The 26,422-nt window shown below is 35.8% G+C and overlaps 1 protein-coding gene and 1 long non-coding RNA gene across 4 annotated transcripts in view; one reads left to right on the top strand and one right to left on the bottom strand.

Moving 5' to 3' along the window:
* NUF2 (NUF2 component of NDC80 kinetochore complex) overlaps positions 1-15,579 on the bottom strand; it is a 31,350-nt gene extending 15,771 nt beyond the window's left edge. The window contains exons 1-8 of one of the 2 annotated variants that reach the window (XM_010373357.2): positions 15,271-15,579; positions 11,276-11,418; positions 9,882-9,956; positions 9,132-9,208; positions 8,573-8,634; positions 2,682-2,779; positions 1,437-1,510; positions 17-113 (exon numbers count right to left, since the gene is read on the bottom strand). In XM_010373357.2, the coding sequence (XP_010371659.1) occupies positions 17-113; positions 1,437-1,510; positions 2,682-2,779; positions 8,573-8,634; positions 9,132-9,208; positions 9,882-9,956; positions 11,276-11,398 (606 nt within the window). In that variant the 5' untranslated portion in view covers positions 11,399-11,418; positions 15,271-15,579. The remainder of the gene's footprint in view (positions 1-16; positions 114-1,436; positions 1,511-2,681; positions 2,780-8,572; positions 8,635-9,131; positions 9,209-9,881; positions 9,957-11,275; positions 11,419-15,270) is intronic. The other variant, XM_010373358.2, reaches the window with a different exon arrangement.
* A 122-nt stretch (positions 15,580-15,701) lies between these two features.
* Positions 15,702-19,664, top strand: LOC104670169. 2 transcript variants are annotated; one of them, XR_004058767.1, is made up of 3 exons: positions 15,702-15,857; positions 16,268-16,338; positions 18,174-19,664. It is a non-coding gene; the product is annotated as an uncharacterized LOC104670169 (long non-coding RNA). The 2 variants fall into 2 exon arrangements; XR_004058766.1 differs by lacking the exon at positions 16,268-16,338.
* Positions 19,665-26,422: the final 6,758 nt, after the last annotated feature.

The raw sequence follows: 26,422 nt of genomic DNA, 5'->3' as shown, positions 1-26,422 counted from the left end.
GCCTCACAACAGATACCGTTTTCTGATGAAAATCCTGATTTAGTGATTGTTGTAGCTCCTGAATACCATCTGAAAGTTGCTTGAACTCTTCTTGCTCTTCAACTGGAACAGAACTTAACACAGCAAAATAGATTAAAATACTGCTCTTCACTTTTGAAAGGCTAAAATGAAATACCTGTCCTCAAATAACTTAGATAAAGAAATCGTCTACTTTTATATTTCTGAATTACACCCTTTCATGTGGCAACCATTTAAAATGAATGATCTGGCCTCTACTACAGGCAGAAAATAAAAATCAAATGAGCTCCTTCAGTTTTCTACTATCAAATCTATGGATCCATCCACATACATACCTATCCTTTCTAACTTCACTCCTAATAAAATGAATATTGTATTCCTTCTGGTAATGCTGATTTCTCTACCTCTGTACTGGCTATCATCGCCTCACATCTCTTACTCCCGTATCATCCATTCTTCCACTACTAGTCCTTCCTTACAACACTTACATGTGTTCAAGTCTCTTCTATATGAATATTTTGAATGTTATGAATGTTTTCAAATTTAGTTTTTGCCTATCTGATATATTAGCTGTTTTTATGTATTTTAAGCCTTTGTCTATTTTTTTTTAAAGTTATACTTTTTCCTATCAGTTTATAGGGCTGCTTTGTAGTTTTGTATATTATATTTGTATATTAGGAATATTACATGGGTTTTGTTATTAGAGTTGTAAGGCTTTGTGGCATGTGCTGCAAATTTTCTCTCCACTTTGTCATTCTTCTTTTGATTTAGTTTGTGATATCTTTTACCCTGTTACAGTCTAATGTCTGCCTGTCCCCAGTCTTTTCAGCTTACTGCTGCCTGTAAAGGCAATTTTAACCAGGGGCAGGTTAGAAAATCTCTCACCTAAAACAGATAACCTCAAAGACATCTCTATAAATTAGAAGAGATTCCAAAAATCCTGCTCAAAATCAATATATATATGAGGAAGGCCAAGAAATCACAACTGTTGAGTGATTCTTTTCCCTACATTACCTTTAAGTCAAAAATAAAACAAATAGACAAAAAACTCTGTTGTAAGAGTAAACATTTGATGGAATCAACTGATCTCAAGGAACATAGTCCAGGCAGTTACTGCTCACTTACATAAGACGATATTCCAGACACAAATTAGAAGAGTAAGCTAAAGGCTTTAAACAAATCAGGCTAACACATCAACAACAGAAAAAGCCAAAGGATGTATTACATAATTAAGAGTTAGAAGAAAAACTAGTTTTTCTTTCTTCTTTTTTTTTTAGAAAAGGCAAACTCAAATACCCTGCTATTTATTAAGAGAGATAAAAGAGATTTAAGGTGGACTATAGGGTTGTAAAATACTACTTACAATTCATTTTGCATTTTGAAATTGCATTTATTTTACTTGTAAATCTCCCACTTACTCAAGTCTCTCCAGTTTCATTAATGCCTCCTGGTGTGCAGCGTTTAACTGTTGCATTTTGTCCGCAGAGGATTTCTATTAAAGCAATTTTAATCATCTCATATTAGTGCATTTCAACATAATCAGAGTGTCCAAAATCCTTACTCATACTATAGTTTGAACCATCAGAAATAAGAAATTTAAGATAGAGTTAGGCCTTCATGACAAATGAATTAGGAATTTCTTTACTCAACACAAATGTTGGGCTCTCATCATAGGCACTGAGCTCAAAACTGAGAATTCTCAAGAAGACTAACTTATAGGTCTTGAACTTAAGTAGCTAAGTCTCCTTGAGGAGCCAGATACAAGAATAAAAACCCACAAAATTGCTTGTTGCTTTTAATATAATGGGAACCAACAAGAGTGACATCTAACCCAACTTGGGAAATGGCTCGGAAGAAGGGTGACAGGACATCGTAGAGGTGATAGATGTCTGAGGTGTGTCTTAAAGATAGTGGAAACTTAACCAAGCAAAATTATGAGAGTGTGTGTATGTTGGCACATGAATGTGGTAAGCTTTGAAGATTATATGATGTTTAGGAGGTATAAGCTTAGCATGATTTGTGCAAAGAAGTATGGATCTATATAGCTCAGTGAAGCTGGAGCCTAGGGTCTAAGTGTTTGGAGTTACTCTGGTGCTTTTCTAAGAGTATGGTACCCCATTACTGAAGACAAATGGGAAAAATCACACAGATGACTCATAATCTTGCCAAATTCTCTAAATTGTTGATGAAAGGAAAATGAGTTTCTGTCTGTTAAAGAGATTGCCTTGGACTGAATCTGAGCAACCATGATAAACACCACCACAAACAGTCCAATTATGCCATTATTTAAAAGGCAATATAAACCTTAAATATGTCCATTATTTAATAAAAGCTACATCATGCAAACTTCAAAGAAAAAAATGTAAACATATCAATATTCCCTAACATTTCCTAATAAAGGAAAACAAGCCTCAGCTACAAAATTTTAAAACAAGCAGAACTCAGCCTCTCCATAATGTTACCAAATTTCAAAGAAAATCCGATTCTGAGATATGCTTTAAAGTAACTAAAATCTGCAAGTTTACATAAATATAAAAATGAATTCAATTCTAAAGGCAATACAGCAATTTGCTATCTATGGCAATGATTTCAAAACAGATTATAATGTTCATAAATAATGTTACTGATCTGGCATGTAACCCCAAAACATATTTAAATCTTACATATTGCCAAAGAAATTCCATATACGTCTCACGGCATGCTTCTCTGAAGTGAATAAAGTTGATAATGCCACTTAAAAACCGACTTGTCCGTTTTGCTTCTAAAATAGAAAGCAACACTCTTTAAATAAACCTTTGAACTAACATAATATGAAAATGAAAATTCATCCTCTTCCACTATATATTCTGCTCATAATATATAAAATAAAATTGTATAGGTTAAAATAAAGTGTAGAAAATCTGCTCAAACTTAAAGGTAAGAATTATCTTTGTATTAATAACTTAAAAAAAAAAGGCAAACCACTTTTGGTCATGAAGGAATAACAGAAATCAGAATTACCCTCCCATATTAAAAAACTAGAAAAACAAATAAAAATACATGAAGCAACAAATTTTAGATGCTGGACAACAGGCAATACAGTATAGCAATCTCCAAGAGAAACAAATGAGGTGAACTCTATTATTGCATCAGCCTATGACTGAAGAGTTTTCAGGCTGTACTCCAGAGAAAGAGAACACAAATAAAACTTGTGAATCTTGCTGGATCAAGAAGACAGAGTTTAGAGTTTGTAGAAGCCAAAGCAACTAGGATTTATGGAACTGAGTATTGAGACGAGGAAGCTGTAAACAGAAAGAGTTCTGGAAATCTGTAGAGGAAACCCCTCAAGTTCTCAGTTAAGTACTAATTAGTTCATGAATAGGAAGAAACTACTAAGGCCAGGAAAACAATCAAAAATATTTAAAGGAATAAAAAATATCCAGCAACCAACCATGTAATTTGAAGGAATAAAAAAAATCTAGCAACTAACAATGTAAAATTCACAATGTCTGGCATGGGCTAAAAATAACCAGACATGCCAAGAAAAAGGACAACATGATCCATAAGAAAATATAATCAATCAACAGAAACATATTAAAAAATAACACAAATAAATAGATGATAGATTTAGTAGATAAGAATGTGAAAACAGTCTTTATAAATAAATAAAGGGGGCAGAGAAAATAATCAGCCATGTGAAGAAATAAAAGGAAAGATTTTTTTTAAAAGATCTGAATTAAGAGTTGAAAAATACCTGAAATAAAAATTACATTGATGGGAATAACAGTAGATTAGACCTAAAATAAAAGGCTTCACGAAATTGAAGACATAATAGAAGTCATCTAAAATAAAGGCCAGAGAGAAAAAAATGAATACAATATCTGAGCTGAGAGACAGTATCAAGCAGCATAACTAATGTGTAATTGGAATCCTACAAAAAGAAGGGACAAAAAAACTTTTACAGAATAGTTGAATGTTTTCCAAATTGTATAAAAACAATAACCATATCCAAGGAAGTGAACAAACCTAAATGGGGGGCAGGGGTGGAGGGGGAGGGAAGAAAGAACAGAAAAACAAACAAACAAACAAAAAACACCCAGTGTTTGTTGAATTTAAAAAGCAAGACCCAACCATATGCTGTCTACAAGAAACCCGTTTCAAATATAAAGACATAAGTTACAAGGATGATATGACATGGTAACACTAATGAAAAGAAAACTTGAAGTAGCTATGGTAATATCAAATCAAGTATATTTCAGAGCAAAGACTATGTCATCAAGAGGATATAGCAATTCTAAATGTGTATGCTTCTAAAACTAGAGCTTCAAGGTACATACAACAAAAATTTAAAGAACAGACAAAACAGAAAAACTCACAATCATAGCTGAAGATTTTAACATCTATCAGCAGTTCAATAGAACAACCAGCAAAAAAAAGTCTGTAAGAACCCAGTAGGCTTGAACAACGCTATTAACCAACTGGATCCAACTAACATGTTTAAAACACTCCACTCATCAACAACAGTGCTCATGGAACTTTTACAAGGGTAGACCATGTGGTGGGCTGAATAACAGCAACCAAAGATGTTCAGGTCCTACTCCTTGAAATTTGTGCATGTTATCTTATTTGCAAAGTGGCTTTATAAGTATAATTAAAGATCTTGAAATGAGAAAATTATTCTAGAATAACTAGGTGGGCCCTAAATGCAATCACAGTGTCCTTATAAGAGGAAAGTAGAGAAAGATTGGACTATACACAGAAAGTAGAAAGCAATGTGATCATGAAAGTAGAAAGAAATTTAAATATGCTATACTGCTGACTTCAATGACAGAAAGAAGTCATGAGCTGAGAAGTGCAACCCTAGAAGTTAGAAAAGGCAAAGAAACTGACTCTCTCCTAGAGTCATCTGAAGGCGCGCAACCTTAGTAACACCTTGGTTTTGGCCCAGTGAAACCAATTTTGAACTTCTGACCACTAGAACTATAGGAGAATAAATGTATGTTATCTTAAGTCACCAAGTTTGTGGTAATTTATTACAGCCACTATAGTGAACAAATACAAACCATATTCTGGGTCATAAAATAAGTCTGAATACATCTAAATGGATTCAAACGATACAAAGTATATTCTCTGATCACAAAAGAAATAACTTACAAATCAGTAACAGAAAAAATTGTGGGAAAATCCCCAAAGTAGGCAACACACTTATAAATAACCCATACATGAAAAAAGAAATCAAAAGGGAAATCAGAAAATATCTTGAACCTAATAAAAATGAAAATACAACATATCAAGGTTTGGGGGATTCAGCTAAAGCAGTGCTAGAGGGAAATTTACAGCAATAAATACTTATATTAGGAAAGAAGAAAGGTATCTAATTAATGGACTCAGCTTACTACCTAAAAAAAAAAAAAAAAAAAAAAAAACTAGAAAAAAAGAGTAAATGAAACCCAAAATAACCGTGAAGAAAGAATAACAATAAGCTCAAAATTCAGTAATAATAAAAAAAAGAAGTATAATATAGAAAAGTCAATTAAGTCAAAAGGTGGTTCTTTAAAAAGTGATAAGCTGATAACCAGACTGGTTAGGAAAAAAAAAAAAAAGAATAAAGAAACAAATTATTAATGACAGAAATGAGAGGGAAGATGTTATTACCTACCACAATGACATTAAAATAATATGGGAATATAATGAACAATTTTATGTTAACAAATTTGCCAAGCTAAAAATTCCTTTAAAAACATAAATCACCAAAGCTAACTCAGGAGTTTTGACAATAAACAACCAGAATAGCCCTTAACCTATTAAAGAAATTGAATTCTTAATTTATCCCAGAGAGAAAACTCCAATCCAAGATGGATCCACCAGTAAATTCTGCCAAATATTCAAAAAAGAAATAAATAATACAAATTTTACAAAACAATTCCCAAAAATGGAAGAGAGAATCTTTCCAAATGTATTGTATGAGACTGGTATATCTTGATACTCAGATCAGTCACTGCAGTGACATTGCAAGAAAACTACAGAACAATATCCATCATTAACACAGACAAAAACACTTAATAAAATATTAGCAAATCAAATCTAGCAATATATTAAAAATACATCATAACCAATCAGGGCATATCCTGAATGCAAGGTTGACTTGATATTCAAAAATCAAATAATGTAATTTGGTAGATTAAAAAAGAGAAAACCCAAGATTATCTCACTAGAGGCCACAAAGGCATTTAATACCCTTCATGATAAAAACTCTCAGTGAAATAAAGTAAAAATTGTACATTCTGATAAAAAAAAATCTAAGAAAAATCCTACAACTAATACTTAATAATGAAAGACTAAATGGTTTCCCCCTACGATCAGGAACAAGGTAATGATGAATGCTCTCATCATTTCAATTCAACATTATACTAAAAGTCCAAGCCAGTAAAAAAACAAAAAATAAAAAAATAAAAGGCATCTTGATTAGAAAAAAGCCTTGTTCTCAAACAAAGATTAAGAATTATCAATAAGGAAAATCCTAAGGAATCTACAAAAAAAAAATCTACTCAAATAATAAGTGATTTTAGCAAAGTCAATATATAAAAATCAATTGTATTTGTCTACACTAACAATAACTAATCAGAAAATTTTAATTAAATTTACAGAACCACTAAAAATTTGACTTAGGCATAAATTTAACAAAATTTATTATACAAGGCCTGCACTCTTAAATTTATAGAACATCACTATGAAAAATTTAACAGCCTTAATAAATGCAGAGATATAGCATGCATATGGATCAGAGAACCCAATATTATTAAATTGTCAAATATCCCCCAAATGAACAATACATTCAAAGTAATCTCAGTCAAAATGGCTTTTTCAGGGGGAAGAAGAGTAGAAAGTGACAAGCTGAAAATACTAAAATACATACAGAGATGCAAAGGACCAGAATAGCCAAAATAATCTTGAAAAAGATGAAGAAAGAGAAATAACACTGATTTCAAGACTTACTATAAAGCGAAAGTAATCAAAGTACTGCTTGACATAACAATAGACATATAGATCAATGGAGTAGAAGAGCGAGCTCAAAAATAGACACATATAAATATATAGTCAATTAATTTTTAATAGACTTCCTTTTTAAAAGGAGTTTTAAGTTCAAAGTAAATCTGAACAGGAAGTAGATAGTTCCCGTATACCTTGGGTCCCTACACATGTACAAACTCCTCTCCACCAACTTCCTTCACCTGAGTGGTATATTTGTTACAACTGATGAACTTGCACTGACACATCATTATCACCCCAAATCCACAGTTTACATTAGAATTCACTCCTGGTACTGTACATTCTGAGTTTTGACACATGCATAATGACATATATCTACCATTAGAGTAGCATACAGAGTATTGTTACTGCCCTAAAAATCCTTAGTGTTAAAGGGGTCCTATTTATCCCTCCCTCACCACTAACCCCTGGAAACCACTGATCTTTTTACTGTCTCCACAATATTACCCTTTCCAGAATGATGTATAGCTGTGTAGGCTTTGCAGACTGGCTTCTTTCACTTAATAATATGCATTTAATGTTCCTCTATGTCTTCTCATACCTTGCTAGCTAATTTCCTTGTAGTGTTGAATATTTCTATTCTCTAGATGTACTACAGTTTATTCATTCACCTAGGCTACTTTCAAGTTCTGGTAATTATGAATAATGTTGCTCTGAACAGCTACGTGTAAGTTTTTGTGTGAATATAAGCTTTCGATTCATTTGGGTAAATACCAAGGAGCATGATTGCTGGATTGTAAAGTAAGAGTATGATTGATGCTGTCTTCTCTATAGTGAGTGAGTTCTCACAAGATCTGGTCACTTAAAAGTGTGTGGCACCTTCCCCCTTGTGCTTTTGCTCCACTCTGGCTATGTGACATGTCTGCTCGCCCTTTGCCTTCTGCCATGACTAAGCTTCCAGAGGCCTCTCCAGAAGCAAGCAGATGTCAGCATCATGCTTCCTGTATAGCCTGCACAACTGTGAGCCAATCAAATCCCGTTTCTTTATAAATTACCCAGTCTCAGGTATTTCTTTATAGCAATGCAAGAATAGCCTAATACACACACCAAATCTCTTAACTTATAATAACTTGATGGATAAATATCAAAGTCGAATTAAGGGACAATTAAAGCTAGAATTTTACATTCTGATATAACATAACTATTCTTTTAATGATAAAAGATAATTTCTTTATGGTAAATAGTAATTGTTACATTTCATAAAATTGGTATGATGAACCCACTATGCAACATCATACTTACATTGTTTGTACTCATATTCCCAAATTTATAGAACACTTTTAAATGGAAAGAGTTTCTAAAAAATAAGAAAAACAGCTTTTCTATGGCTCTTAAAAGGAAAAAAAAAATCCAACATGATATTAAAAATTCACACTTAAAAATGGGATATACTTTTTAAAGCCAATTTCCTTGAAGTTGTTTTTCATTTTTTTTTTTTTTTTTTTTTTACATTTACTGATGGAAAGGTGAAGGTGAAATGGTAGATTGAAGCCAGACATTAAAATTGTTTTGAATTCTCACTTACTTGGACATAGAATATCAGCAGTCTCAAAGTCATTCACCCGACAGATGGGCAAAAATGAGTCCCTTGAAGATGAAGTACAAAAAGTCTATTGAAAAGTATTTTGCACATTAAATACTAAGCCATAGGATATAAACATCTTATTTTCAAAAAGAGATTTCTGGATATACTTTTTAAGGTCAGGGGATGAAGCCAGAAGTCTACTATAATGTATAACCCTACAGCACTGAAATCTATTTTTTCTGTATATTAATCACGTAGTCATGCAATACTAAAGTATAGTTATAGATCCTAATAAACAGTACATAAACTTGGTGATGGTAAACAATTTTAGACGTACAGTATCTTACAAGTTCAACTGAAAATATGCTGAGAAAGTGGCACAGTTGGAGGCAGTTCTGTTTGGTGGCAGTCTACAATTTTGAAATTTTGAATGTATATGGGATGAAATGAAGAGGAACATAGTAGCTATTCCTTCCCAAAGAAAATTATGTCTTTAAGAAAACTTAATGCAATATAAATATGAATGTAGACTAAGAAAATAAAATCACTCTTTACTCACAGATGAGTAACTAAATTGCTGAATGGTAAGAAGCCTTCCATTAAATGTGGATACATGACTTCAGAGTTCACTGGCATCTAAATGCAATAAACCACAAAATCAACCGTACACATTGATTAGACAAAATGAGAAAAATCTTCAGCTAAGATCAAAATATATTAACTTATTATCATTAAAGACCTTAATACATATTCTAGTATAAATACAGAGTTTTCATTATTATTAATGCTAGGTTCATAGTAGGTGCTTAATAAAGATTTTTAAATGAATTTTTAAAATGGAATAAGGTTAGCATTTACTAAATATCAGGTACTATGCAAATACTTAATTTGCGAAAAGCTAAGTTGCCTCATTTCAATTGTTTCAATCTTACTGCATATCTTCTACTCTAATTTGGGAGTTCTTCCTGAGAAGAGAACAATATGAAGACTTAGCTATTGTTTATTATAGTCTCTGAAGACAAATCTACAAATTTGTAACAACTGCATAGCATCAATAATCTGTGTGATTTAAGTCTTTTACTATGGTTTTCATCTTACTAAAGCTATGGATATAAACCATTATTATGAATAAGATCCCAATGTAACTGACATTAATTTTTTATGTCTTTTAATTTGTTAAAAATAAAGTCCATAACTTCCCATTATAAAAGCCAGTATGCATTGTAAGCAGAACTGCAGCAAAACAAAAAAAACAAAAACAAACAAACAAACAAAAAAAAACCATAATTTTGCCTCATCTTAAACTCACCATGTAAAAATGCTCCAGTCGAATTCCATATACTATTTGTAAGGCTCTCATGTAGATCATGTGCAAGACTTCAGGCTACAGCAAAAACAACTTTGAATATTCTGATGCATAACTCTAAAGGTATGTCACTATCATCATTACCATACAATATTATAGTCAATGAAAGCAAAGAAGAAAAAGACAACAAAATTACTCCATTTCCCTTGAAATACTCCTTAATTCTTCCAAATTTTAAAACACGTTATGATGCTTAGTTTGCTCAAACATAAGTGGTCAAGGGATCAGCTGTTTAAGAATGAGAGAGCAAGTATATCCAAATCCAATCCAAGCAACCCAATCCACCTTAGGAAATGGAAGAAGAAGAGTTAGTCTTTCAGAACAGGCTGTCAGGCATGTGGCAGAAATAATGGCACATTGAAAATGTGTGTGTGTGTGTGTGTGTGTGTGTGTGTGTGTGTGTGTGTGTTTTAAAGAACACAGGAAACCTTGTTTGCTGCCCAGATATTAAGGTTTCCTTAGATGTGAAGTTTAAGAGAACCCTTGATCAGGAGGTATAAATGTAATAGGGTTATATATGATTTTAAAAATTGGATCTTCTAAAACAGCAGTTCCTAAATGCCGGCGTGTGAATCTGTTCTGATCCATATAGTAATACAACTTTATTGGGTGAGCAGAAAGATGAGAAATATAGGGAAAACGTGGTAATCTTTTAAGAAAGCTGAATTTACTCAGTTTGAAGACATCAGTTATTCTAAAAGTATTTCTTCCATTTCAAGAATCAAAGGGGGTGGCGAGATCAGAAAGTTTGAGTTCTACATCATTAAACCAGGTTTTACTATGTTATCACTTCAAGTCCAACACAAGAAACTGGAAGGAGACTTTGGGATTTTCTGTGACACATAAATAGTTCATTTTGTATTTAATAACTAAAGATAGAAAAAACAGTACCTGTCAAAACAAGTCAATTCCCCCTGGGGCATAATGCATGAAAATTAATCTGTAAGCTTCGAAAGAGGATTATTTCTAAGCATTTTTTTTTGTGGTTGAAAACCACTTGGAATAAGTTCCTTCAACCCCTACCAATAAATGATACTCTCAGACCACCATTCCAATAATAATAAAAAATTTAATACACTTTAATACGTTGTAGCAGCTGTTTTTTTTTTTTTTTAAGGAAACGATTATATTAAAGAGTTGAATCCTAATGGGAATGTAGAAGTCACCACACATATAAACTTGGTGTTATTTTTAAATTACGCTAGGTGAGAGATTCTCTCTCGATGAAAATGGTCTCCATCAAGGAGGGCATATCCCTTTCTTGCCACACTATAGACCTAGTAGCCTACTTTTTTCTTAAATACCATTATCCACAGGCAAACATAACCACCTTTTACCTTTGGATTTGGATAAAGATCATTCTTGGTGAGGTTTTTACCATCAGCTCCTGTTAAGATCTTATTGCGAATATGAATCACAATCTCAGCTACATTGTATCTGGGGAAAGACAAAGTCTCCATCTTGGAAGTTTCCTGTTAATCTGAAGGAAGAAAAAAATATTAGAAATATCACATAATCAGTAGCTCTCATTATCTGGAAACTAATAAATATAAGGACAAAATGAACGAGCGAAAGTTGAACTATTCATAGTTGCGTTAACTATCATCAAATATCTTAGTAAAATAAAGACAAGTATTTATATACGTATCCTAAAATTACTTTTATTCTAAGGTGACACAGTTATTTTCTGCTAATTTTCCTAGTGTTGTTCTCTTTTGTAGGAACAGAAAAACACATTTGGGAAGGAGGACTTTGGTTGAATACATAGATGAGAAACCATGTGCTTTTCTTTTATACGTGAGGGCCAAGGAGCTTAACGAGACCAATCCTAATAATTAATTCTCAAAGCAAGGCATATAGGTAACATCATCAGCAGAAGCTATATATAAACAACAGTAATATAGGGCATAAAAAATTGTATTCAGTTTTGACATCCTATTCAATACATATATGGTGAGACGGCTAATCAGGTTGTAGATGCAAACAGAAGAGAGAAAAACAAGTGAGTAAGAATAGACAGTATAATTGGTAGGAATTCCTGTCACCAGAGTGAGAACTTTAACGAAAAACCATTTCTCCTAATGTCTTCACGTGGTGAGTTATTCCTACCTGTGTTCCCCTAGAGTAGTAGTTCTCTAACTTTATCCTCAAGGGTACATCTGGCAATGGCTGCAGACATTTTTGGTTGTCAGCACAGGAGTGTGGGTGCAACTAGAATCTAGTGGGTAAAGACCAAGGGTGCTGCCAAACATCCTGTGATGTATAGGGTGGCACCCCATAGCAAAGAATTGTCCAGTTGAAAGGGTCAATAAATGCTGATGTTAAAAACCTTGTACCTGTAATCTCAGCACTTTGAGGGGGACCAAAGCAGGTGGATCGCTTGAGCCCAGGAGTTTAAGACCAGCCTGGGCAACATGATGAAACTCTATCTCTACAAAAAACATAAAAATTAGCTAGGCATGGTGGCCTATGCCTATAGTCCCAGATACTGAGGGAGGCTGAGGTGGGAGGATCACTTGACACTGGGAAGCAGAGGTTGCAGTGAGCAGAGATTGCACCACTGCACTCCAGCCCGGGTGACAGAGACCCTGTGTCAAAAAAGGAAAGGAAAGGAAAGGAAAGGAGAGGGGAAGGGAGGGGAGGGGAGGGGAGGGGAGGGGAGGGCAGGAAAACCTTGTCCTAGAGCCTTGCATTTAATCCTGTTATGATACTAGTTGCAATGTACCAAAATTATGTTTAAAGAACTCTGACACTACATTGTGAGATTCCAGTAAGTCAGGATCTTTTCATTTTCTTTGTATCTCTCTCTGTAACCACAAAAATAGCAGTAGTAACAGCAAGAGGGAAATGAGCAGCAATAGCAGCCACTGCTATTGCTCTCAGCCACTCCCTTAAATACTTGTTGTGTTACCTTCAGATCCCCTACTCTCCAGTGAAGCAAAATGATCTTAGAGACCCAATGTGAATATATTCAGTTTTGCAAACACATTGAAATGGCCCACAATTCTGAGAATCTATTTCTTTAGGCTCCTAATGTTTTTCAGAATTTTAGGGTTAAAAAGGGGAGCTTTGGCAACTTGCCTAACCTCTAATAAATGGAAGCCATTCTAAGCAATGATTAACAAATAACTTCCCAATTCAGCTTGAACATGTGACAGCATCACAGAATTCACTCTCAGTGCAACTTTTTCCCACTTTATTATGGTTCCAAATTAAATAACTCTTCCTTATAGTGTGTGGAAATATGTTTTGTTGTAATTTTACCTCCCGGTCCTATGTATAGTCACTGCAACTAAGTAGAATATATTAATCTCTGTTTACATGACACCATTTTCAAAAATGTGAAGAAAGCTATTACACCTCTGCTAAGCCCTCCCTTCTTTAAAGTAAGTATAATTTCTTTATGTATGGCTATATGTAACTTTAAAATACTCCTTATAACGACATTGTTTTAGAAACTACCATCTTATTAATCTTCCTCTAACACACACTATTTTGTAAATGTCTTCTTAAAATGTAGTGCCCAAACTGAACATGACATGGTCTGTCTAGGGCACAGTATTAATGGCCTCCACTGTAGCACTTATTGATCAACTGAAACTCCAAGAACTTCACCATGACTGTCTTGTATCAAGACGGCTTCTCCTTGTTCTTTTTTTCCCCCCTTTTCCTCTTTTTTGGTCACATCTGCTGGGTCACTTGTGTTCTTGTTGTATAAATTGATTATTTGAACCTTAAGCAAGAATTTGTACTTTCTACCATTAAATTTCATGATTGCAAGCTTTCCTGTTAGAGCTAGGACCTTTTGTCTAATTTTTTTTTCTTTGAGGCAGGGTCTCAGTTTGTCACCCAAGCTGGAGTGCAGTGTAGCACAATGACAGCTCACTGCAGCCTCGACCTCCCAGGTTCAAGCTATCCTCCTGCCTCAGCCTCCCAAGTAGCCAGGACTACAGCAGGCACACACCACCATGCCCTGTTAATTTGCGTGTGTGTGGAGATGGGGTCTATTTTGCCCAGTCTAGTCTTGAACTCCTGGGCTCAAGTGATCCTCCCACCTCAACCTCCCAAAGTGCTGGGATACAAGCATGAGCTACCTTGCCAGGCCATAGAGCTGGGATCTTTTGGAATCCAGATTCTGATGCATCACATATTAGATGTCCCCTTCAGCATAAATATGCATTCTACATTTTCATGTAAGTCATAGACTTAAAAGCTGTTCATAAAAGGACTGGACCAAAGAAAGACTTCAGAAAAAGTCACTTTTCCAAAAAACCTGCATCTGAATTACAGAATATTGCAATAGAAAGCGTAGGTGTAAAGTATCTTCAAAATTAGTATCACTGTTTCCTCTCTTCTCTAATATTTGGCACTCTACTATCAGATTAATCCTTATAAAAACACTTAATGCATCATATAATATTTGTACAAAAATACTTTAATTACCTCACCCACATCAAATTCAAATTTTTCTGCTAGGCTTCTAAAACCTTTAATAATTGAATGAAATTTGTGCTCCAAGTTAGTCTCCTAACTTTCCCAAACTTCCAGTATTTCCTTTTGGAACCTCCTCCAATATCCAAATTCTGTCATTCTTTCGGAGTACCATTTCAGTTACAATTTATTCATTAACGAGAGATGAAGAAAGACACTTTCCAACTACACAGTTTGAGTTCCTGGGTGGGATAAAGTATACAAATGACTTAATATATACGCAGTAATACTCTGTCTAACGAGTAGCAGAGATTAACTGCTAATTATTCCTCTGGTTTCTCATTTATTTGCAGCACCACGATGCTGAGCAGAGTAGGTACTAAAAGTATTATCTGTTAAATTTTACACACTTTGTTTTGTTAAAATAAACTATTTGTGGACATCACAGTTCCAGGAGGCAGAGATTAAACAAAAATAAACAGAAATGACTCCCAACTTCAATGAATTAAGTAAAACGTTCCTTGAACTTTTAAAGGGAAAAATGATCGCGTTACGCATGCGTAGTGCTATATATACGCTGCTCTCTTCCTTTGAATTTTGAAAGTTGCATTGAGAATGATAGTTTTGTCTTTTCATTCATGGTTTTGGATTTGGTTAAGAAACGTTTGGCAACGGAGATGTGTAAAAAGCTGACAAGCATCTGCAGCCAAATAAGCTACATCACCACCACCTTTCCAAAAATCACACATAAATGTATGCCTAAGTTGAACAATTTCAGCTCAAGCTCGTCTTCTTCGGTCTATGCTGCACCAGAAAACACCCATTAGTTTCGTAGAAACTGAACTCCGGTTGTTTCTGGGATTAAAATCAAATAAAAAGTAACGATGGGCCCGCCCCTCACCTCCCAGGAGCTGGTTTCTTCCGCCTCCTCCCACCGCTGAGAACAACGAAAACACCGCCAGGCCCTGCGTCCCGACACCTGCCCGCGCCTTGGGATGGCGAAGGTGTCCGCAGGCTTCCTTCCTCCGTCCTCTCGCGCTCACCTACAGTGCCGGCCGCCGACAGGAAGGCAGCGAGTTCGAGGAGCAGCTACAAGCAAAGTAAAAAATCAGCAAACGTCGACCGTTGTCACTTTTCAAACTTGCCGCCTCCTACTGGAAGTCCCGCCCCGTTCCGGCAAGCCCACGTCCAACCGCGACGGATGCCGGTTGGGCTCAAGAGACGCCAGGCAGGTGGGGCTGGAGTTGTCATGGAAGGGGCAGGGCGCAGAGCGGAACCATTGCTCGCGGAGCTGGCGCCGAGTCGGAACCTCGGACTGCGGGAAGTGGGAGCGCCGCGGTTTCGGGGAAGAGACCGGGGTTGAGCATATTGCCCATCTCAGCGTGACTTCCGCCGGCGTTGAGAGCGTTTTCGGGGTCCGAGTTGAGGAGCAAAACCAAGTGGAGGAAACTTCACTAAGTTCAGGGTGACAAGGGAGGAAGTGCAGAGGTAATTTATAGAATTCCAGAGTAATAATAATTTGTTGAACATTGATTATGTGCCGGGTTCTGTTAGATGTTTATAAGCATCATCTCATTTAGATTTCATTAAAGGGAAGGAAAGGGAGAGTGGAGAGATACTATCATCTCCTCAGGTGAGGGCTCTGAATCAGAGAATGCAGTTATCTGCGCACAAGTAGCATAGCTTGGATATGAACACACATCCTCTGACTCTGTGCTCATAAGCACGACTTCAGGAGGTGGAAGAAACGTAACAGTTCATCTGGTCAAATCCTCTCGCTTTTACAGACAAGAAAACTGGACTCAGTGAGAAGTGATTTGTTAGAAGTTATACAGTAGGTGGTACTGTCTAAAGTAGAAACCAGGTCTCCTGATTTTAGCTTCTCCCTCTTCCATCAGCCCTCAGGAGGAGCCAGGAACATCAGGTGCTTTCCACCACTGAACTGTTCCCCAAACTTGCACATTCCTGAGTGAGTTTCATTCTTCAGATAAGGGGCCCTGAAATCTGTATTTTTTTACATGGTATTTTGTTTGTTTTGGCAAGAGTGGAAACACTGCACTTAATACAAGTTAGGAAACCACGGCAGGCCTAGTTGTCAGGGGAGAAAGCCATTAAGTTTTATTGAGGTTTGGGACACGAGAGGTAGAACTTATATCTGGTCACAGGGTAGAGCATCATCTGGTGACAGTCGTGTGTTGGATGGGGAACCTGAACTGAATTATGTGAAAAAAGTGCTAGAAAGGTTGTGTTGAATGTAGGCACAAATACCGGTGCTTTGTCCGGTGGGCTGAAGGACTAAACCTACTGATAGTGAAGTCTATACCAATTTTAAATAAAAATACATTTCATATTCATTAGTTCAGGGCTTTTGTCTTTCCTTTCAATGTCTATTTACTGATGTAAGTCTCAAAGTCGGAATCTGGTAAGACTTAAAAGGAGGTTAAGAAAATAGATTTTTAAAAAATAGTAGAGTCAGTGAGGAAAGCAGAAAAAAGAGACCTGTCTCATTGACACTTGCCAAATCAAATTGATTACTTATACATGCATAACCTCCACCAAATCATATGTCCTTAGAGGCAGGGAAGGGAGCCATAGCATAGTGACTGAGAGCACATCTCTACAGTCAGAGGGAGTTGATTGAAATCCCTGGTTACACCATTTACTACCTAGGTGGACTTAGGCGAGCTATTTAACCTAACTGAGCTGGTTTCTGCATCTTTAAAATAGGGATAACAGTTCTACCTTATAGGGTATCATGAAGATTAAGTGAATTAGTTCCCGTGGAGTGCTTAATTAAGTACTTGATAAATATTAGCTGTTTTTTGACTGTTATTATTTATACATGGTCCCTAGTAAAATATCTTGCAAGTGGCAAGTGCTTAACAAATGTCTAAGTTGTTGTTGAGAATCGAGACCAAAAAAAACAAGCGATTTATGTGAAAGCCAAGATTAGAATGGAACTTGGAGAAAGAGAAAAATGAGACAAAGGAAGAAAAGAGCAAGATGACCATTTTGTTGTATCGACAATAAATATTGTTTATTTGGGGGTTAATATTACTATTGATGTGATAAATAGTTATATTAGAAGTACATTATTTGTTTAAAAAATGAGTGTTTATTCAAATTAATTTAATTCGAAGGTTAAATCTGACTTTTAAAAACTTTTAGTTGCCTGATACTGGTCAGTGTAAGGTAGAAGGTGGAACATCAGAATTCTCACCCTAGACATTAGTCTAAGAGTTTTGTTATCACCCATAAAAACACTGACAATTGCCGAAAACTTCAGTGTTCTTTCTGATTGTAGCATCATAATTTTATACCCTCACATGTGCTACATTTGCCCTTCTATTTCTTTTCCCTGTCAGCCCTCCTGCTAATACCTCCCTTCACAGCCTAGACTGCATGGTTTATCAGCATCCAAATTTCCTGTGTCTGATGCCTCTGACCCAGGTGCCTGTCAAAATCTTGTCCCTGAATCTTGTCTATAAATCCTTAACTGGAAACACGGGAGAAAATGACACAAAGTGACATATGACAGATTGTCAGTCTCTATCTTCAGCTCTTTCCCTGATTCCTGACAAGCCTTTAATTTATCATCAGTAATTTCCCTGTCCTGTAACTTTCAGCGATTTCTCACAAACTTTACCCTTTCCTCATTCCTCTTCCCAGCCTAAATTCCTCTTTTAATAGAAAGTGACCAAAGTAGTCTTAAAGATATGTTTCAAGCACATAATACATTCGTATGCATCTGCAATTTGTTGTGTCTATTGCCTTTCTAATTTTAATTTCATGTTCCTTTTCTAGACTGCACTTTAAATTCTGGATGACAGACCTATCAGGACTGAGTGGACCTTTGAGTGACAAGATGGGGGGTGTTCCAAAGAGACCATGGCAGCCTGCAGCTAGGACTTTATCTTTAATGCAAGTGGTGATGCTGTGATATCTAGTGCTTTAAACAAATCTCTTTTTTTAAGTGACAGGGTTTCCAAATTGTTATATCTACTTTGTTTAACAGATCAATAGGGACAAAAAGTTGATTCACTTGGTCTAATGTGGTAGGAATAGGTGAAATACTAAGATTGGGTCCTACACTCTACTTGCCATCAGGCACCCATTCTTATGAATAGAGATTCCATAGGGGCCACAGACAATCCCAGTACTTTTTTCCCAGTTAATTGAGAAAATTAAAGCCATCATACAATATGTAACTTCCTCCCTCTCCACTTCTGTCAGTGCCACATATATCCACCTGTCTTATTTGTCTGTCTCAGAAAATGTAACGTACTTCCTCCACCAATGTATGACTACTGTTTCTTGTTCTAGACCTCTTTTCTGCATTTGGTGTCATTAATCAAACCCTCCTTGAAACTCCTTTTGCATTTCTCCCATCTTTTTCTACCTGTCTCATGCTTCTTGGGTTTTTTTTTTTTCTCTGCCTACCCATTAAATAGTATTTCCCAAAGTTCCAACCTTGAGTTGTTTTCTGTCTGTGTCTTCCCTGTGAGGACTATCCACTCATTGTTTTAACCTATTTGCTCATGGATTCTAAAACTACTGCTATTCCTAACCTCTTCCTTGAAGTTCAGACATTTGGGAGGCTCACGAGCCCTTCAAACTCTAATTTGTCCTTTGCTTTCATTTGTACTCCCAATTCTATCTCATCTCACTGCCTCCAGCTGTAACTACTACAACCCCCACCTACACCACCAAATCCATCTTGTAAGTAGCAGCCAGAATGACCAGTCTCAAATGTAAATCTATTTCACTTGCCTCCTTAAATTTCTGATCTCCCTCCACAGTCACGTTCAAGATAGTCCGCCTCCATGGCCTGGTGTGCTAGAGTCTTCATCATCTTGCCACTCTTTTCCTTCCCAGTCTTGTTTCCCTTTCCAGTACCATCTCCCATCCTACCCACTTCACATTCATGAGGCTGCTTTACACCTGAGACCTTTCACATTCTGGTTGACTTTGTCTGGACTGTCTTTATTTTCTTTGGCTGACTCTTCCGTATCCTTACTAATTTTTTAGGGTTCTTCCAAGAAGCCGTTCCTTATTCCATAGTCTGAGTTAGTTGACTTTTCTCTGCTTTCTTGACATTCATGGATTCATTCAGAAAATATTCACTGAACCCTTATTTTATGCTAGATACTAAGCTAGATACTGGAAATATAATAATGAAAAAGCAAATATGGCAATAACCGATCTAATAATTTCCTGACAGAGTTTACATTCTCATCGGGAAAAAAAGAAAAAAAAAAAAAATCAGTTCAGTCTTACTGGCTCCATGCTTGAGAATAGCTAGGAATTGAAAGGGTAAAAGACAAGTGTTCTAGATAGAGGCTAACAATGTTTATGAAGAAGAACACAGTCTAGGAACTGAGAGATTCTAGACAGGGGTGGAGAAGTAAATAGGGACCAGATCATGAAGAGCATTAGTGATGATGTAACAAACTTTGGACTCCTTCTTAAGGCTAATAGTAGCTTTGAATGGTTTCAACATGATTAGGTTAGTATTTAAATGATTAATCGCTACTCTGAGAAAAAGAACTCAAAGGGTGGCAATACCAGCAAGAAGGAAACCAGTTAGGAGATAATTGTAGTAAACCAGGGAAAGAAAGATGGCAGTTTATACTGGGGCATTGCCAGTGTGGGTAGAAATAGATCTCAGAAGAATTTTAGGAAGTAGAAATGGCAAAACTTGGTGACTGAGTGAGGGCAGAAATGGGGTAAATCAAGGACAGATTTTCTTAAACAAGCTTTAGTGAAGACAGAGACTACCCCATTTGCTGTCATGTATTCACAGCTTAGCACAAATCTTTATATGCTGGAGATGCTTGATAAGTACGAGTGAAATTTTCTGGCTTGAGTACCCAGATAAATGGGATGCCAGTCTCTGATTTAGGTAACATAGAGGCAGACTCACTTGGGAGATAACTGGTGATTCAGTTTTGAACATGTCTAGCTTAACATGCCTGTGAAACATACTATGTCCGGATACACGGCAATTGGATGAATGATTCTGAAACTCAAGAAGAGAGGTCTGAGATGGATTATTTGTATACTTAAAAAAATAAAAGTTTATGTTATGTTGAAATGATCTGTTTTGTGCCTGTCTCCACTATCACACAGGTCTGGTTCTTAATGACCTTTGATGTTCCTGTGCCTAACACCATGCCTGGTGCAAACTGCACACCCAATCAGTGTTTGTTGTTGAACTGAACTCCTTTTGAGACATGATGCATCTAACAAATAGTAGTAGCCTCTGAGGAGGGAAATTAGCAGGTCAGAGTGAAAAAGAAATTTTCATTTTGTTGAATATATTTTAGTTCCTTTTGCCTTTTCCTCCAATGTATTTCTATTTCATGAGAAATAAAAAGATGACATAAAAAGTGTTCTAGTAGATTTATATGGACTTAATACCAAAAGCAATACTCCAACTATGTTCTGGTCACTATAGAGTAGAATATTAAAATGCTATCTGATATGATATCATATTAGTTTTTTTTTTTTTTTTTGAGACAGGGTCTCAGTCTGTTGCCCAGGCTGGTGTCATCATAGCTTACTGCAGCCTCAACCTCCTGTGCTGAAGCACCACATTACATTATTGATTGGTTTATAAATTCTGTGGTTGTATTATTGATGCCATCATTCAATTCACTTATATGAATTAGGAATAGTAATAGCAAGATGAAGTGAAATTATGAACACACATTTTATAGTAAGGGCATGAGACAGAAAATCTTTGAAACTATGTACTGTATTATGAGATATATACAAAATCTACAAAAGCAAACAAATGCCATTGTTTTATACCTGCCTAACATTTCATACAAGAGGAAATAATGATACGTCTCTCCTATCGGCCAACATTTCTAGCTTGCTGACATAGGTAGCATTTAATATGCAAAACCCTTTAATCACAAGTATCAGAAAGCACATCTTAACTGTAGTTATAAATGGAAAAGTAAAAATGCATAGCGCTTTTATATATTTTTGAGTTAGTATTGTACTGTATAATTTTATATAAATGGTTGAGGCCATAGATATTTTGAAAGTACACAATAGTATTTAAAGAAAACAGTAAATTCTAGTAACACTTTTGAATATACAGCATGTTCACTGGGTGGCGCTGTTGCATTAATGTTAACCTTACATATTTTGAAAGTTTTATTTCATTTTCTTTTATAAAAGTAAATTAGAGTGATAAACATTGAACACAATGTTCTGGATAAAAAAAAATAGATTCTAAATTTATTGGCATTAGAATATGTGTTTAGAGCCCAGGCTTAAGAAGAAAAATAGCATTGAATGCAAAATAAGCTATCTGCTTTTTATTACCCTTTAATCATTACAAGCCTGTTAATCCACTTGACTTCTCAGCTGTGTTCATCTTTTTTAGTGGATTTGAGAACTGAGCTGTACATTTGTAATACAGTATCTTTGTTAAAGACTCACAGGGAATTCTTAGTTTGGAACTATAAAGTACCTATTCTTTGCTAATTTGTGATGAGCTCTAAATGACATCTGAGAAAGCAAAAAGTTGCTATATTATACTCTAACCTCTCTAGTATCATTTTTCCCAACTTTCCCAGCAAGTTCTATTATTTTAATATGTTAGTATAGAGAATCTTATGAATTATCAGCTGAAACAAGTTAAATATTCTTCAAAATTTTTGTTCAATGTGACTTTTTAAAATTCAATTTTCTTTTGCAGAGATGGGGTCTCACTATGTTGGCCAGGCTGATCTCGAACTCCTGGTCTCAGGCAGTCCTCCTGTCTTGGCCTCCCAAAGTGCTGGAATTACAGGAATGAGCCAACTTACCGAACCTAAATTCAATTTTTATATTCTGGATATTTTCAATATCCGTATTACAATATCCAGTGCTATTTTTCAGTTATTTCAAAGGAGTTAATGAGATTCTCAGGAAAAATACTGATATTAATGTATTCTAATTTTTTTATTTGAATAAATATTTTTTTATTTAAATTTTTATTTGAACTACCTGTACTCCAAATAGTTTTTGGAGTACAGGTAGTTTTTGGAGTACAGGTAGTTTTTGGTTACATGATTGAGTACTTTGAATAGTTTTTGAAGTACAGGTAGTTTTTGGTTACATGATTGAGTACTTTATTAGTGATTTCTGAGATTTTATTGCACCTGTCACCCGAGCAGTGATTGTACTCTAATTTTTAAATTAGTCAGTTATAACACATTTTAGAAGGGTGTCTTAGTTCCTTCAGGCTGCTTTAACAAGCTACCACAAACTGGGTACCTTATAAGCAACAGAAATGTATTTTTCACAGTTCTGGAGGCTAGAAAGATCAAGGCTCTGGCAGATTTGATATCTGGTGAGGGCTTGCTTTCTGGTTCATACATGACATCTTCTAGCTGTGCCCTCGCATAATGGAAGGCACGAATGAGCTTTGTTGGACCTCTTTTTTAAGGGCACTAGTCCCATTCATGAAGGCTACCATCATGAATTAATCATTTATCAGAGGCCCCACCTCCTAATACCACCTTGGGAGTTGGAATTTCAAAATACAAATTTCGGGGAGACACAAACATTCATGCCATAGCAGAAGGGGAATTTTTAATAAATGAAACCCGTAATAACTCACAAATCAGAAAAGTTTGGGGATAAGTAGGTTTCTTTGTTGTTGTTGTTGTTTTGTTTTGTTTTGTTGGTGTTTTGTCACAGTTTTGGTGCCATGTTATCATTCTCATGAATGCTTTATGATAGTGATTTATATTGTCTAGAGTAAATTTTCTAATATGGACCCTTAGGAGAAAATTGCTTCTAAGTTCTCTACATCTTTTTCTAATCCTGTTTTCTCAAAAAGGGGTCTGAGTCTATGCATTTCTATATAAGTACCAAGTAATATTATCTCATTTCATCTTTAGTCTTTGGAAAAATCACCTGCCAGTTTTTCTTTACTCTTTATTAAGCAAATTCAACCTGGCAAACATAGGTTGACCATATATATTCAAAATTAATACCTGAATATTGTTCCTAGGACAATCTGTTAAGATAATTTACATTTATTCACCTTTTATACAATGTTTTATAATAATGATAGTGTGTATTTACAGAAGATGTACAAGGTACCAGGTCTTCTCCATGTATTATCTCATTTAATTATCACAACAACTGCATGAAGTAGTTTCTCTTCCCATTCCATTTATAAACACACACACACACACACACACACACACATATATCTCATATTTACTCTAAGAAGACTGGAACAACTAGCTCAAGGTCATATATCTAGGAAACCAGGAAGACAAAAGTTGAACCCAAGTAATTTATGTTAGAAGCTCTGTGCCTAGCTCCTGCACTGTGCTTCCTAATCTCTAACCCTTACACTGGAGGAGGCAGTGTTAATTTTTGTAATCTGTGCAGCAGACCCTTTTTATGTTCTACAGATTTTATCCCTGAATCCTTCTAGAAAGGATTGTATGCCTGGATACCTACTATTCTACCATTTCCCTACAGTGCAACACAAAATACATAGACCTGTGAAGGGTTCCTCAGTTCCGTGGGGAAGGATTTAGTTGATTGGATACTTTGAATTTCTTTGCTGTGCTTTGTTGTTCAAGGGATTATGTGTCTCTCTCCCTCGATAAGCCTTTGGGTGGGTTGGCAGTCTCACACAGACCTTCTAGGCCTTCAGAGATGTCCTACACATGTATTTTCTCATTCCTGACTCTTTCATTCTTCTGGCAGCCTCTAGGGTCTCTCCCATCCCTTTCCTAGAACCTGTCACTCCAAAGAGAGAATAAAGTTCTCAGTTTTCTTCCTTTGTCTTAAACATTTCACAGCTTAGTGATTTGTTGATTGCTAGTTGCCTCTTGTTCCGTTCATTGACTAGGTCTCTTCTGAAGATTTTCTCCTAGAGTTAATATTAACTAAAACAAAACACATTTAACCAATTATTCTACCCTGATGATTAATTTTTTAAAGAAAATAACTATTTTTCTACATAAGGAATTTATAATAACATAATTGTGACATTATTTCTTTAGAATAAACCAGACTATATTGTGTTAAGAGACATTTCTACCCTGATTGATATTGAACTATTTATCTGAAGTCACTGTTGATCCGCTTACCACAGCCCAGGTGTAACGGTGTATGGGGAATTAGTACATTTTATTTCACCCTGTTATATTTTTATTTTAGGTTGAAAGACAGAAAGCAGAATGGTAACCATGCAGGTGGTTAGCTAAGTAGAAAGTAGAAATTTAAACTAAGATTCTAGTCTCAAGATAAATCAGACTTGGCAGGTATTGCAGAGATTTTGTATGGATTACAAATACAGTAGCCATCATGCCATCAACCAGACTTCATTGAATACTTGCACTTGTCAGACCCTGTGGTTTCACAACCAAAAGTTAAGACACATTACTTACCAGTACAAAATAATGTTTTCACTTTGGATTCTTCCCTGTGTAAGAAACTATAATGCTTTTATATCTGCTTGAGTCCAGATTCCTGTCTAGTAATCCATTTTTCACATCATCACAATCTACCTTTTTTATCTGATATAATCATCCAGTACTGTTTAAAATGTATTCTCTGCTTTAATCAGGCTAGCTTCCTTACACAATCCTGGTTCATATCACTGTCTTTTTTAGCAACTTACTTCTACTCTGTGCGCCTTGCTCCTTTTCCATTTAGGATTCCCTTTGCCCTCTTTTCAACCTAGCCAAATTTAGTTCGGCTACCACTTCTTTCACCAATCCTTTAGTTTCCACTTCACTTCATACAGATCTTTCTTTTACTTAGTCTCCCATTATATATAACTACTATCTGTTCCACATAATTATTGTATTAGCCGTTCTAACACTGCTATAAAGAACTGCCCAGGACTGAATAATTTATAAAGAAAAGCGGTTTAGTTGACTCACAGTTCTGCATGGCTGGGGAAGCCTCTGAAAACTTACAGTCATGGTGGAAGAGGAAGGAGGCATGTCTTACATGGCAGCGGGTGAGAGAGCAAGGGAAGGAAGCCAAGGGGGAAGAGCCCCTTATAAAACCATCAGATCTCATGAGAACTCACTCACTATCATGAGAACAGCATGGGGGAAACCACCCCCATGACCCAGTCACCTCCCACCAATCCCCTCCCTCAATACCTGGGGATTGCAATTCAAGATGAGATTCGGGTGGGGACACAAAGCCAAACCATATCAATTATATATAAGCAAGTCTTGTTTTATTGCACGTCACTTTATTATGCTTTGCAGGTACTGTGTTTTTGACGAATTAAAAGTTTGAGGCAACCCCGCATTGAGCAAGCCTGTTAGTGCCATTGTTAACAGTGGCATGTGCTCAATTTGTGTCTTTGTCATGTTTTGGTAATTCAATATTTTAGACTTTTTAATTATGTATCTATTATGGTGATCTGCAATCAGTAATCTTTGATGTTACTATTGTAATTGTTTTGGGGCACCAAGAACCACACCCATATAAGAGAACAAACTTAATAAGTAAATGTTGAGTGTGTTCTAACTGCTTTATTGACCGGCCATTTTCCCATCTCTCTCCCTCTCCTTGGGCCTGCCTATTTCTTGAGACACAACAATATTTGAATTAGGCCAATTAATAACCATATAATGTCCTCCAAGCCTTCAAGTGAAAGAAAGAGTCAAATGTCTCACTTAAAATAAAAACCAGAAATGATTAAGCTTAGTGAGGAAAGCATATCAAAAGCTAAGATAGGCCAAAAGCTAGGCCTCTTGTGCCAAACAGCCAATTTGTGAATGCAAAGGAGAAGTTCTTGAAGGAAATTAAAAGTGCTTGTCCAGTGAATGCACAAATGATAAAGCAGAGCAGTCATATTGCTGATATGGAGAAAGTTTGAGTGGTCTGGATAGATCAAATCAGCCACAACATTTTCTTAAACCAAAGCCTAATAGAGAGCAAGGCACTAGCTCTCTTTAATTATATGAAGGCTGAGAGACAGGAGGAAGAAGAAAAGTTTGAAGCTATCAGAGGTTGGTTTATGAGGCTTAAGGAAAGAAGCCATCTATCATTAAAGTGTGATA

This window comes from Rhinopithecus roxellana, chromosome 8 (assembly GCF_007565055.1).
Source record: "Rhinopithecus roxellana isolate Shanxi Qingling chromosome 8, ASM756505v1, whole genome shotgun sequence".
NCBI lineage: Eukaryota > Metazoa > Chordata > Mammalia > Primates > Cercopithecidae > Rhinopithecus > Rhinopithecus roxellana.
Note: the sequence above shows the minus strand (reverse complement) of the source record. Positions and strands in the feature narration are given on the sequence as shown.